Here is a 13,365-nt window from a genome sequence, read left to right as displayed (position 1 = left end):
TGACTGGGTAAGTTCACTTTTTGTTATGAGATTCTGGAAATTGTGTCATTATTTTCTGCAATTGCATCCACAAGCCACAGGTCAGCAATTTACTTTTGTCATTATGCATTTGGTGTGTTATGCCTTTAATATATTTTAGCATGTCTTCTTTCATCCCGGTACCTGGATCTGTATCTGTTTATATGCCTCTTCTTGAAGGAAGCAATAATCGTTTTCTTTCATTAGATGGGTAATCCATTTTGAATCTTTAAGGTAATGTAGTGCTGGTCATGTTACCCTGTGGTAATTTGGTTGGTGAGGTAATGGGAGATTGTGTTTGAGGTAGGGAACATTGCTTCTAATATAATTCAGAACAAGGAGTTTATTGAGGTGGTTTAGCTGTTTGTACTTTTATGCCCACTTTTTGTCCTTTTTATCACTAATTGCCCTTTTTACATTTTTATAGCCTTGGGGTTCCTTTTGCTTGCCCTTTTGGAGGCAAGACTTGCGTCAAACAAATCCTACTTGCATTAACTCCATCTTGAACTACCGGAGAACACTAATGTTTTTAGCTTGTGCTGCTCATTTGTTTGTTGGGAGCTCATTTTAATTATGTTGATTTAACTATGTTCCCTCTATACAGTAGCTTCCCTAAAAACATGTTTGCTCTTTACAAATAAAATCAAAACATTGTACAGATTATCATAGTGGGACTAGATTTGTTGGTTTAGTACTGAGGCTGTGATTACTGTTCATTGGTAATAGCACATTTTTTTTAAAAAACATAGAACATGATCCTTTTCTATGGCAATTTTAAAATTGGTTATTGTCATAGGTAATGGTTACTTTTGTTTAATGTATGTTTCTGTGGTGGATCTCTTGCTTCCCACTGACAATCAAGTTACTAACTGGGTTTGGGTAATTCTCCCAGCGGCAGCTTATCAAAACAAGCAAGAGTTTCTTAGTGTTAGGTTCCTAAACGTCCTGATGGCTCTTTGGGTTGTAAGGGAGCATCCTGAGGTGGTTAGAATGTTCACGATCCATTAAATGAAATTTTAAAAGGAAAATTACTAATTACAACTTGATTGTCATTCCCCTTGGAGTTGAGCAGAACTAAAAAAAAACCTCCAAAGCAATACTTTGGAGACATTAAAAATCATTTCTAAAATTACTGTTTAAAATGAAACATTTTGTAAACATTTATGTGATTAAAATATTTAATTTAATAGGCTAATTGTTTAAGATGAAAAGATATGAATATTTTAAAATGGCTTGCCTCAGCTGGCGGATCTACTTCATTTAGTTCAAGTTGCTGAAAAGTACAAAACAGCAATTTTCCCCCATTTTCTTCCTGTTGAATCTCTTGCACAGTCTCCTCTCTCAAAAGCATGCAGACCAGCAATAACTGAGGAAATGTATGTATGTTTTTGTGTTATGTTACTGATGCACCATCAATAACTCTCGGAGACATGAGGCGAGATATAGGCTTTTATTGGCTGGAAGAAAGAACAAGCAGCAATTGACCACCACACTGCATCCTGGAGACTGAGGCTGGGGCGGAGTCCCCAATCGCCTTTATACCAGGGGTCTGTGGGAGGAGCCACAGGAGCAGTCAGCAGGGGGGCGTGTCCAGACAGGTATATGTAGTTCACCACAGTTACCAATATATCCTGATGACCACAGGTTACATCACTGTGTCACAGTGCATCCTTAAATGTTTCTCAGCATTTTCAAAGGCATATTTACTGTCAGAAATGTATACAATATATATCCTGAAATGCTTTTTCTTCTCATAAAACATTGCCAATCTCAATTTGAAATACTTGCTGAAGTAAAACCTGCAATTGTTGCCTATGTATCCTGCTTTCACTTGGTTATCTTCTCTCATTAATTTAAGAGGGGGATAAAACTTAATTTATTTAGTCCCTTGAAGATGGTGCCTTTGATTATGGGCTGTTACCTTTTTGTTGTTTTTCATTATTAATATTTGGGTTTTGGATTTCAGGAAGCTTTCTAAATTCTTTAGTGGAAAACAATAAGGAAACAAAGCCTACAGGTGTTTTAAAGATGTTTATTGAATAATTAACAAAATATTAAAACTAACTTTTTAAAGTTTCTAATTCTAATGTAACACTTTCCTTTAGCACATACAATTACGTTGGGAAGTTGTATAACCAAATGCTGATGGATATTGAGAGAGGAGACTACAAATCAGCTAGAGAGCGCCAGGTAAATTAAATCTCATTAACATTTTACTTTTACTAGCTAGCACAGAGTACCCTTTTATATTCTTTCCATTAGTATTCCATTTTCTGGCATTCATGGAAAAGCAGAAAACTCGCACTGGGAAGATAAAGATGCTTTGTATCAGTTTGAAATGTGAGATGTACACAAATGACTTGAATCCCTGCTTGGATGTTATTTAGGTTATTGCTGCTCACAGGTCAACACACAATAGCAATTGATCTAGATTACGCTTTGTAGTTGAATCTCGAATATTCTAGTCTAAGATCCTTGTATTTAATAGCCCTTTAGTTTTCTAATAATTGATATATCCTTTTGAGAGTTGCTTCTTTGTAACTTCCACCTTTAAAATAAATGTCTTCAAATTCCCATTCTTCAACCTTTCAATCTCCATTTGTTTGCACTTATTTGTTTGTCCTGTGGTATTTTCATATTCTATGGGTTCAATACTACCGAAAAGCAAGCCTCCAAAAGAACTGTAGAAGAGGTGTGATATTAGCCATTGTTCTCACATGATTGTTTTCTAAGTTTTTTGCAAAAATTTGGTTTGCAAATTGCTGATTAGCTTTATATCTAACTGTCATCAAATATTCTGCTAAAATTGGGATCATTGTCTAACAAGCAAAGATGTTTAAATCTGAAGAGAAACTAATTTATTTTCTATTAAGTAGTGTGTGTTTTTTTTTAAATAAGTTGCTGGGAATAGGATACTTGCATGCTTTCAGCTTCCTTTCCTGCCACATGTATGCATTTAGGACTGCATACTTGGGCACTTTTCTTTGAACTGTTTTCTTTTGCAGGCTGTAGTTCAGGAGTTCATTGGTTATGTGAACAAACTTGGTGAGTAGATTGACCCATTCAAGATTCTCTCTGGTATAAATGTACTCTTTGAAGTCAGCATTTAATGACATGAGTTCTTGTGCTTAACCATTCCAAGATGTGCCCCTGGTTTGCATTTTGATTGTATGCACTACAGTGCTGCAGACTCTTTCCCAGTTACAAAACTGAGGTTTGATCCATGACTGATTTGCTCATTGTGATGAATATTTTAGAAAAGTAGCAATTGTCTTTGAATACTCTCTCCTGATCACTGTGCTATGATTCTTTTTTTCAATGTGTGTGAGTGCAACATTGATAATAGAAAATTGCCAATCAAATTTGTTTCAGGATATGCCTGAGTGCTTTGTGGCCATGTCAGTACTTTTTGAAAAAGAGTCAGTTTTGAAATAACAGATTTTCCACGATTTAAATCAGTGTTCTGGATTCAATCCATAGTGCATGTTTTTATAAAATCTGTATTTTTAACAATTCCTCAAACATTTTTTGAAAAAATTATTTAATCTCATCAAAAGGATTCATAAACTCTGGCATTTGTAACAGTGATGTGCCTTCTGTATTGCAGTGAAGAAAATTAATTACCTGTGGTTCTTGGTTTTTATTGATGTCAAAAGTTATTAATCTTCTAGGCAAGCAGCAAATTAAGCTTTATTTTGTAGTGACAATTTACCTAATTGCTTAATTACTGCCCATTACGCCACTGGTGTTTAGGTCCTCCATTTCTGTTGTGCCACAGGTGTTGCTCAGGGGCCTCACTTCTGCCTCTGCAGTACAATGCCAAGTTGTCTTTGGTCTCCCAGGTTTCTTCCACCCTTCAGGGTTCCAATTGAGTGCTTTCTTGATGGAGTTGGCCTGTCTTCTCATCACATGCTCAATCAATTTCCAACATTTCCTTATAATTTGTGGCCAAATGTCCCCTTGATGACACTGAAGGAGTAGGGCATGGTTGGAGACCTTGGCCAGAATTTAGAGGATTTTCTGGAGGTTTTTGGTATGGAATAACAGCCTGGCAAAGTCATTCTGTCAAATGCCAGCATTCTGAACTGTACAAGAACTGTACAAGAACACAGAACACAGAACACAGCTCTGGTACAGCATCACCTTGGTGTGGACAATGTATTTGGTTGATCCCCATATGTTGCTCATTGATCTGAAGACGTTTCCAGCTTTCAGTCTGCTCTGGGTGTAATCCAAGGACCCACTGTTTGCTGAAGGATGCCACCTGGGTAGGTGAATGTGCAGGAGCAGGGAAAGTCAACACCATATGACAGGAGGAGGCTACTTGGAGACTTGCATTGAGGTCATGGTCTCGGTCTTTGGCTGATTCCCAAGTCTAACCTATCCACCAAAGTTGCACAAGCTGAGCTTTCTCTTGCATGTGCTGCTATGTATGTGAGGTCATCTGTAAAACCAAGCTCTTCTAAAGTAGAGAACAGAGTACAGCTAATGTCTCTCTGCTTGTTTTTCATTGACTGGGTTATGAATCACCAGGTTAAACAACGTCACAGATCCTTGCCTGACTCCTGTCTTGACTTCAAAGCTCAAACTGCAGTTCTCAACTGCAGGTAAAATTAGCATAGGAACTCTGGAAAAAAGATGGACAATTTTGGAAAGGATCCTATATGACCTGGGAATTCACAAGAAGCTCTCCCTGTGGATGCTGTCGAAAGCCTTTTGAAGATCCAAGAAATTAACAATCATCTCTGCCACTCTGCACTGCTCTATAATGTTACAGCGTGAAGCTCTGGTTAGTTCAGCCTCCGTTCTTCCTGAAGCCAGCTTGCTCTTCCCTCGAGCACAAATCACAGCATCTAATCCATTGGACAATGACTTTGGCAAGAATTATGCTGGGCACTGACAAAAGTGTGATGCCTCACCAGTTGTTGCAATCACTTAGCACTCCTTTCTTTGGGATCCTAACAATAAATCCCTTTTTTCCGGTTCCTGGGTACTTGTCCCCATTCCCAGATTATAGTAAATAGTGGTTGCAGGGTGGCTGCTGCAACTTTTGGTTCAGCTTTGAACATCTTGGTGTTCAAATTATATACCAGAGCTTTAATGATTGAATTGCAGCAACATTCTCTTGGGTGCATTTGTGATGTTGAGGTCCTCTCTGCAGCCTCGTGTAAATCCAGTTCTTCATCTGGTGTGCTCCATTCAGTAATTCTTTGAAATACTGTATCGTGCTTCTTGTTGTTTTCTCAGTGATCAAAACAGACTGTTCCCATCTCTCATGGGACCGCTGGATCCAGCCTGGAACTTTCCGCATACCAATTTTGAGATCTTGAATGTGTTTCCCTGCTGCTTTGGTCTCCTCTGCAAGGTCTTCCATGTAGACTCTCCCTTTGTTACAAATCCCTTCACTTAGCTTCAGTGTATGCCAGTTTGAGTTTCACTTTAATTCCAGTTGGTTTTCCATCGAACACTTTTTTGATAATTTTCCATTTTTCTTGTATTGCTGTTCATGTTTCCATTTTTTTTTTCTTTCCAGCTCTGTATCCAACACAAGCCTCACTGCTGGTCTTGAAGACTGAGGCAATTAGTTTTCACACTGGCAATTTTGTCTACTGACACATCCATGTCAAGGTATTGCAAGGCCTGGGGTCTGTTCTTAAGCTGAATGATGAATGCAGATCTCACACTGGTGTCCTTCAGCTTCTCAACAGTAAATTGTCTCCTGTACATGTGCTCTGGTTCCAGTGCCTCTTGGCTTGAGTTACATCCCTGCTGCAACAGGTGGATACTTCCTATATCTGCTCCTTTCTTCACCTTTACATCTTGCAAGGATCATCTCCACGTATCGTTGATCATCAGACAGTCAGTCTGGTTCTTGTTGCACCCATTGTGTGAGGACCGTGTCAATTTGTGGATTTCAGTGTGTAAAGGTGGTCCATCCTCTGGCCAGATTGTTCACGGCACAGAATTCCACCAGTCTTTCACCATTGTTGTTCATCGTTCCATGTCCATGTGTGACTATGGCCCCATTGAAGTGAGTTATTCCCCACTTTTGCATTTAGATCTCACATGATTATTATGTCAAGGTGCGATGTTAATTCTACCTCCGATTGCAGCACTTCATTGAAGACGTCCTTTTCTTCAATGTCACTGTCGTTAGTTGGAGCACAGCACTGGACTAGCCATGTTCACTTGCTTCCCTTTCAGCCTGACTCTCACCAACCTACTGATTGGTTTCTACTTGAGGCCTTTTTTCAAAATGACAGCCACACCATGACGCTGACATCTTTCCCTTGAGTATAAAACTGTTTCACCAGTTGCTGCAGTTAGTCTGCCAGACTGTGTCCATCTGCTTTCACTGATGCCCAGAGAATGCAGACTGTAATGATGGATTTCTGCAATTACTTGTGCTAGCATGCCAATGTTGTATATGATTCATACTTTCCAGAAACCAGTTTTAGTTTGTTCTTGGTGGTATTCAGGGCTTCCTTCATTGTGCTAGCGGCTTCCTCGGTGTTCACTATTGTTGATCATGCAAAGCCCAGGTGCAGAGTTGGAAATGGGAATGCTGTCACAACAGATATAGAATGAACCTTCATAGCTGTTTCCATAACAATTGTCTTTTGACTAGCTTATCCCTCAAGCTGAACTCTTGAACCTGGAGGACAGGTGGACCACTCTTAGTCTGGCCTCTACCCTTTGACATGTTTGGCATGGGTGACCCTACCAAGAGTCAAAACACAAGGCCCTGATGCCAGACAGCATAGTTCTCCAGGTCACTGAGGCACACAAGCCTCCAAACCCAATGACAAGGTCACAGTCCTCTTGCTCCTCATTTGTGATAGTGTGCGGCTCTCTTTTGACATGCCTTCTGTATTGCTAATTATTACCTGTGATAGTTCTTAGTTTCTATTGATTGTTAAGTTGTTAATCTTCCAGGTGAGCAGTAAATCAAGCAATTATCTTGTAGTGTGACAATTGATCTAGATTAATAAAAACTATCAATTTGTTTCAAACAGTCTTGAATGAACGCAGCTATAATTTGTGTTCAATACATTATTGATTTTATTTCTCTCCTCTCCCACCCCACGCCCTCAGGTTTTGGTGTTGCTGAAAACAAGACAACAATGATGCTTTTCTCTGGCATCCCTTTGGGACCACCTAGGCTACCATTGTTGAAATGCAGTGAGGAGAAGGCGGCAAAAATATTGGCCAAATTGAAGACCCTGGGATGGTTGAACTAAGTAATCCTAATTTTATGGGATGAATTATACACGTGCATTGCCATGAGAATGTGTCTTTGTTCACAATTTCTAGCTATCATCATTGTATCAGAGACCATTTTATTTGGGGAGGGGGGAAGGCAAAGTAAATTGTATTAGTGAAACCAAAACTTTGGCATAAAACACAACACCTTTCATGTAGCTGAAATGTGCTGTCTTAATTACAGGTTCAAAGGCTGAGAAGGCATGTGCCAGTTTTATAACTTTGTAACTTTACTAGAATTGAACATAATCCTTTTGATTTAAAGTTGCAGAAGTTGTACATTTGGACAAAGCAACACATTTATGGTCAATACTGCAGATTACAGGTCACATTTGAAATGAAAGGGCACCAGAGATTTTACAAATTTTAATATTGAAAATTAGCTTCAGTCATTTACTTGTTTGTTACAAGCAAATACACATCTGGAACTGGATACTCAGAGAATGTGAAGGCTTCAGTGAAATGCTTAGAATGGGAAAGGGAGGGAAAATGTTGCATCTATATTTGTGCTGAAGTGGAGTTCAATGTGTAGCTTGTCAACCATTGCAGTAGCTTATTTTTTCTTACAGTAAAAATTTTAAATAAAAATATTTGAGGAAGAGCATGCAAGAGGATGGACAATTAAATTAGATTTTAAAATTTGGAATTTGGTGTCAACATCTGAGACGCACGATACCTTGATGGCAGAAGATTGTAAAAATCTGGATCAGCCTCGGGAGATGGTTCCTTTCGATAACTTACCAGCTTGATTAAATGTATTACTGTTCAACTTTCTCCATCGACAACTTTGCTTTTTGGATCATACAACCCCCTCATTGAAACCTGTATTCACAGATGTTTCTGATCCATTGCTATTCCAAATGTAATCTCTACATTTTGTCAACGAGTTTGAAACTGTTTTTGGTCATTGTGTTCCTTGTAACTAAAGCAAATTGGCCCCATCCAATTTCTGTACTTCCTCTCTTCTGCAAGATTTCTAAATGGCAAATGTCGGGAGTTTATTCACCTTGTCCAACTGAGGGCGGCAGTTCACACTGAGTGTTAAATCTTAAAATAGCTTTACAATTTTGACTTTTGTACTAACCTATTCTGTTGCATAAACCTATTCAGCCATCAGGATGTGTTGATTCTTAAATGAGAAGTTTAAGGGAAATTATTTAAAACAAGACACTGTTTACGTAAAACAGAATGCTTTCAATTTATTGAGTATTGAAAGTATTGTAATCTTTCCAGATGTTTTCAAGGTTACTTTGAAATGATTTTTAAATTTTTCATTATTTTAGTGTTTTTAATTATGACACATTAATCTGTTTACACTAGTTTAAATGTTAAAGTATCTTTGCTTCCCATTTGCTGACAAAAAATAAACTTGTCAAAACTTAGCATTTGTGTGTTATGAAGCAGATTGACCTGTATTTTAATTACTTATTGAAGGGTTTATAAAGGGAATAATTTTGGCAGTGTGACTAGACTTGTACTGCTAGTTTTGGCAACATCAAAATTTACATCAACACCTTATGAAATATTCTGTATATTACATTACAGCAGCCTTTCGTCACGGTAGCCGTCATGCATATTTAGTATAATCATCATTTACTAATAATTTCTTATTTCAATTTGTTTCCTACTCTTGAGGCCTTGTTTTGTCAGAGGAATGAAATAGAGTTTTTAAACAAGAAACTTCCAGGTTGCATCAGCAAAAAATCTAAACCTGTTATTGGAAAACAAATATGCAACGAGACCGGACTTCCTAGTAAACAGTGAGTTTTCTGTGCAGTCAGCAACCAAGAGAAGATTAATTTCCCATTAATATTGTCAAAACTACACCTATCACAAAAGGATTAGGCCTGCTGGCCCATCAAGTTTGTCCCTCCGTAGAGTATGACTAAGGTAGATTTATTTTTTCCCCCGCCCACCGCCCCCAGGCTTCTGCTTCTGTTGTTCCAGATCCCATAGCCTTCAATTTTCCAATTTTTGTTAATAAAAAGAAAGATTTTTATCCGTCTCTAGGTACTGTGCAAAAGTCTTTGTTAGATACAGTTGCAAGAAAAAGTTTGTGAATCCTTTGCAATTACCTGGTTTTCTGCATTAATTACTCCTTAAAATGTGGTCTGAACACAATAATTAACAAACACAATCTGCTTAAAATGAACAACACATAAACCATTTTCTTCCTGTCAATACTGAGTACACCATTTAAACAATCACAGTCTAGCATCAAAAAAGGTGTGAAGTTCTGGGGTAATGCCTTCTTTAAAAACCTGTTGGGTATTCCAATCAATGAGATGAGGTTGGAGGTATGGGTTGTACAGGTGCCATGCCTTTTAAAGAAGCACAAAGTCAGGTTACTGACAGAACCTATTCTTCTCAAGAAAAATATGTTTATGTGCATCATTCCTCAATCAAAATAGCTTCTGGAGGACCTTAGAAGAAGTAGAATTGTAGAGATGCATGGAGTTGGAAAAGGCTACAAAGCATTTCTAAAGACCTGGGTGTTCATCAGTCCACAGTAAGAGAAATTGTCTACAAGTGGAGGAAACTCAGCACTGTTGCTACTCTCCCTAGGAGTGGGCATCCTGCAAAGATCACACCAATTTGCACAATATGCAATGTTGAAGGAGGTAAAAAAAAACAAAAGGATAACAGCAAAAGACATGTAGAAATGTCTAGAACTTTCTAAAGTCACGTTCATGTGTCTACTATAAGAAAAACACTGAACAAGAATGGTGTTCATGGAAGGACACCACAGTTCTTCAAAAAAACATTGCTGGATGCAGAAAATATAAGAGTAATACTATTATAATATTATTACAGAATAGTACAGAAAACCAGGTAATGCAAAACGTTCACAAACTTTTTCTTGCAACTGTGTATATATAGCTAAGGTGTCCAAGATCTTTGAAGAGTACTGCAGCAATCTTGTGTGTTCCACTGCACTGCTACCACACAAAGAAACCAGATGTTATCTTGAGTGAGTGATGATAAACCTGGACTGAGAGTGGGAAGCACAAGAAAAACATTCTTTAATGACGAGTAACCTAATCATTGGGCATCAGATAACCTTGCCTGGCATCTCGGGGCTGGATGTGTCTGTACCCGCACTACATGCCCCCCCCCACCCTGCCCAGGCTCTCCATCTCTGATATCTGTCCCACGGTGCTCCGCCCTCATCATTTTTGGAATTATGTCCTTTTGTTCAATATTTTTAAAAAACATCTTGACATCTTTCCTTATGCTTTTGTGTAATTCGATGAGATCACATCATTCTTCCAACCTCAAATATGCAGACCTTACCTGTTTAGCCTCTCATTCCAGGAGTTAGCGAAGCAAACCACAAAAAAGAAAAAAATCTGCTGATACTACACAAAATGCTGCAGGAACTCAGCAGGACAGGCAGCATCTGTGGAGAAGAGTAAACAGAAAAAACGTTTTGGCTAAGACCCTCCATCAGGCCCTCAACCTGAAACAGTGACAGTTTACTGATTTCCAAAGATGCTGTCTGGCCTGCTGAGTTGCTCCAGCATTTTGCATGTGTTGCATGAATGAAGTGAATCCTAATTGAACCGTGTCCAATGTAACTTATTCTTCCCTGGGTAAGGGGACCAAAAGTGCACTGTACTCCAGTTGTAGCTTCTCCATCACTTTGTATAATTGTAAAATAAATACTATTTCTTAACTCCAACACCTTTACAATAAAGAACCAAATGCCATTTGACCTCATAGCTACCAGCTACTTGTATCAACCTGTGAACTTCTAAGTGATTTGAACACAAGAACATTTCAACCTCTCTGGGAATCACTGATTTGGAATCTTGTTTCACCAAGAATAATCTGCCTTTTCATTTCTGTAATAGAAGTTACTTTCCCATGTTAAACTCCATTTGCTAAATTTTCACCCACTCACCCTTTACATCTTTACAGGGTCACAATATCCTTGTTGTAATTTGCACTTCCATGTAGTTTTGTGTCATTGACAAATATGCATACCTTGTTTTCTGTCTTCTTGATAATAAATATAAATAATAATTGATGACCCTGTGATCTCTGTCTCAGAGGCTGCTGTTAGGCTGTCTTTAAAGAGGACAAACCCTCACAAGGCGGAAGGTCCTGATGGAATACCTGGTAAGGCTCAAAAACTTGCTCAACCAACTGGCAGGAGTATTCAATGACATTTTCAACCTCTCACTGCTACAGGCGTAAGTTCCCACTTGCTTCAAAAAAGCAACAATTATACCAGTGCCTAAGAAGACTAATGTGAGCTGCTTTAATGACTATTGCCCGGTAACACTCTCATCTACAGTGATGAAATGCTTTGAGAGGTTGATCATGACTAGACTGAACTCCTGCCTCAGCAAACACCTGGACCCATTGCTAGATTGTGACTATTGCCACAATAGGCCAATGGCAGCCACAATCTCAATGGCTCTTCACATGGCTTTAGACCACCTGGACAACACAAACACCAATGTCAGGATGCTGTTCACCAACTGTAACTCGGCATTTAACACCATCATTCCCACAATCTAGATTGAGAAGTTAGAGTGTGGGCCTCTGTACCTCCCTCTGCAATTTGGATCCTTGACTTCCTAAACGGAAGTCTGTGCGGATTGGTGATAACATATCCTCCTCGCTGGTCAAACTGGTGCATTCCAAAGGTGTGTGTTTAGTCCTCTGCTCTACTCTCTCTGTACCCATGACTGTGTGGCTGGGCATAGCTCAAATGCCATCTATAAATTTGTTGATATTACAACCATTGTTGGTAGAATCTCAGATGGAGACGAGGATGTACAGGAGCAAGATATGCCAACTAGTGGAGTGGTGTTGCAGCGACAACCTTGAGCTCAACGTCAGTAAGACGAAAGAGCTGATTGTGGACTTCAGGAGGGGTAAGACGAAGGAACACATACCAATCCTCATAGAGGGATCAGAAGTGGAGAGAGTGAGCAGTTTCAAGTTCCTGGGTTTCAAGATCTCTGAGGACCTAACCTGGTCCCAACATATCAATGCAGTTGTAAAGAAGGCAAGACAGCGTCTATACTTAAGTAGGAGCTTGAAGAGATTTGGAAAATCAACAAATACACTCAAGAAGTTAGATGTACCACAGAGAGCATTCTGACAGGCTGCATCACTGTCTGGTGGGGGGGGGGGGGGGGTGGGGGGAGTGAGTGCGCTATTGCTCAGGACCAAAAGAGGCTGTAGAGAGTTGTAAATTTATTCGGCTCCCATCTTGAGTACTAGTCTGCAAAGTGCCCAGGACATCTTCAAGGAGCGTTGTCTCAGAAAGGCAGCATCCATCATTTAGGACCTCTAGCACCCAGGGAATGCCCTTTTCTCATTGTTACCATCAGGTAGGAGGTACAGAAGCCTGAAGGCACCCACTCAGTGATTGAGGAACAGCTTCTTCCCCTCTGCCATCCGATTCCTAAATAGATATTGAACCTGTGAACACGACCTCATTTTTAAAATATACTATTTCTACTTTTTGCACAATTTTTAATCTATTCAATATATGTATACTGTAATTGATTTACTTATTTATTATATTTGTTTTATTTTCTTCTTTTTCTTCCATATTATGTATTGTATTGAACTGCTGCTGCTAAGTTAACAAATTTCATGACACTTGCTGGTGATAATAAACCTGATTCTGATTCTGATGACCAAGAAGTGATCCTATGATATTTCACTGGTAACATCTTTCCAACCTGAAAAGCACCCATTTATTCCCACTCTGTTTTCTATGCAATAACCATTGTATTATTGAAAGTGTTTGAAAATTGATTATTGCATAGAAAACAAAATAAATATATTTATCAGATTAGAAGGATATAGTTTGTCAACTTTATTAGGTACAACTGCGTGTTAATGCAAATATCTAATCAGCCAATCATGCGGCAGCAACTCAATGCCTAAAAGCATGCAGACATGGTCAAGAGGTTCATTTGTTGTTTAGACCAAACATCAGAATGGGGAAGTAATGTGATCTAAGTTACTTTGACGATAGAATGATTGTTGGTGCCAGACTGGGTGGTTTGAGTATCTCAGAAAACTGTTGATCTCCCGGGACTTTCATGCACACACAAT

General features: G+C 38.9%; 1 protein-coding gene across 7 annotated transcripts in view; it reads left to right on the top strand.

Annotated features, from left to right (window-relative positions):
- npl (N-acetylneuraminate pyruvate lyase (dihydrodipicolinate synthase)) overlaps window positions 1-8,663 on the top strand; it is a 38,353-nt gene extending 29,690 nt beyond the window's left edge. For 4 of the 7 annotated variants that reach the window (XM_059984491.1, XM_059984489.1, XM_059984492.1 and 1 more), the window contains exons 10-12: window positions 2,124-2,208; window positions 3,024-3,063; window positions 7,114-8,663. In XM_059984491.1, coding sequence (XP_059840474.1) covers window positions 2,124-2,208; window positions 3,024-3,063; window positions 7,114-7,259 — 271 coding nt within the window. In that variant the 3' untranslated portion in view covers window positions 7,260-8,663. The remainder of the gene's footprint in view (window positions 1-2,123; window positions 2,209-3,023; window positions 3,064-7,113) is intronic. The other 3 variants (XM_059984490.1, XR_009514778.1, XM_059984496.1) reach the window with 3 other exon arrangements.
- The last annotated feature ends 4,702 nt before the right edge of the window (window positions 8,664-13,365 follow it).

Source organism: Hypanus sabinus, chromosome 11 (assembly GCF_030144855.1).
Source record: "Hypanus sabinus isolate sHypSab1 chromosome 11, sHypSab1.hap1, whole genome shotgun sequence".
Taxonomy (NCBI): Eukaryota; Metazoa; Chordata; class Chondrichthyes; order Myliobatiformes; family Dasyatidae; genus Hypanus; species Hypanus sabinus.
This window is presented reverse-complemented; position numbering and strand designations above follow the sequence as displayed.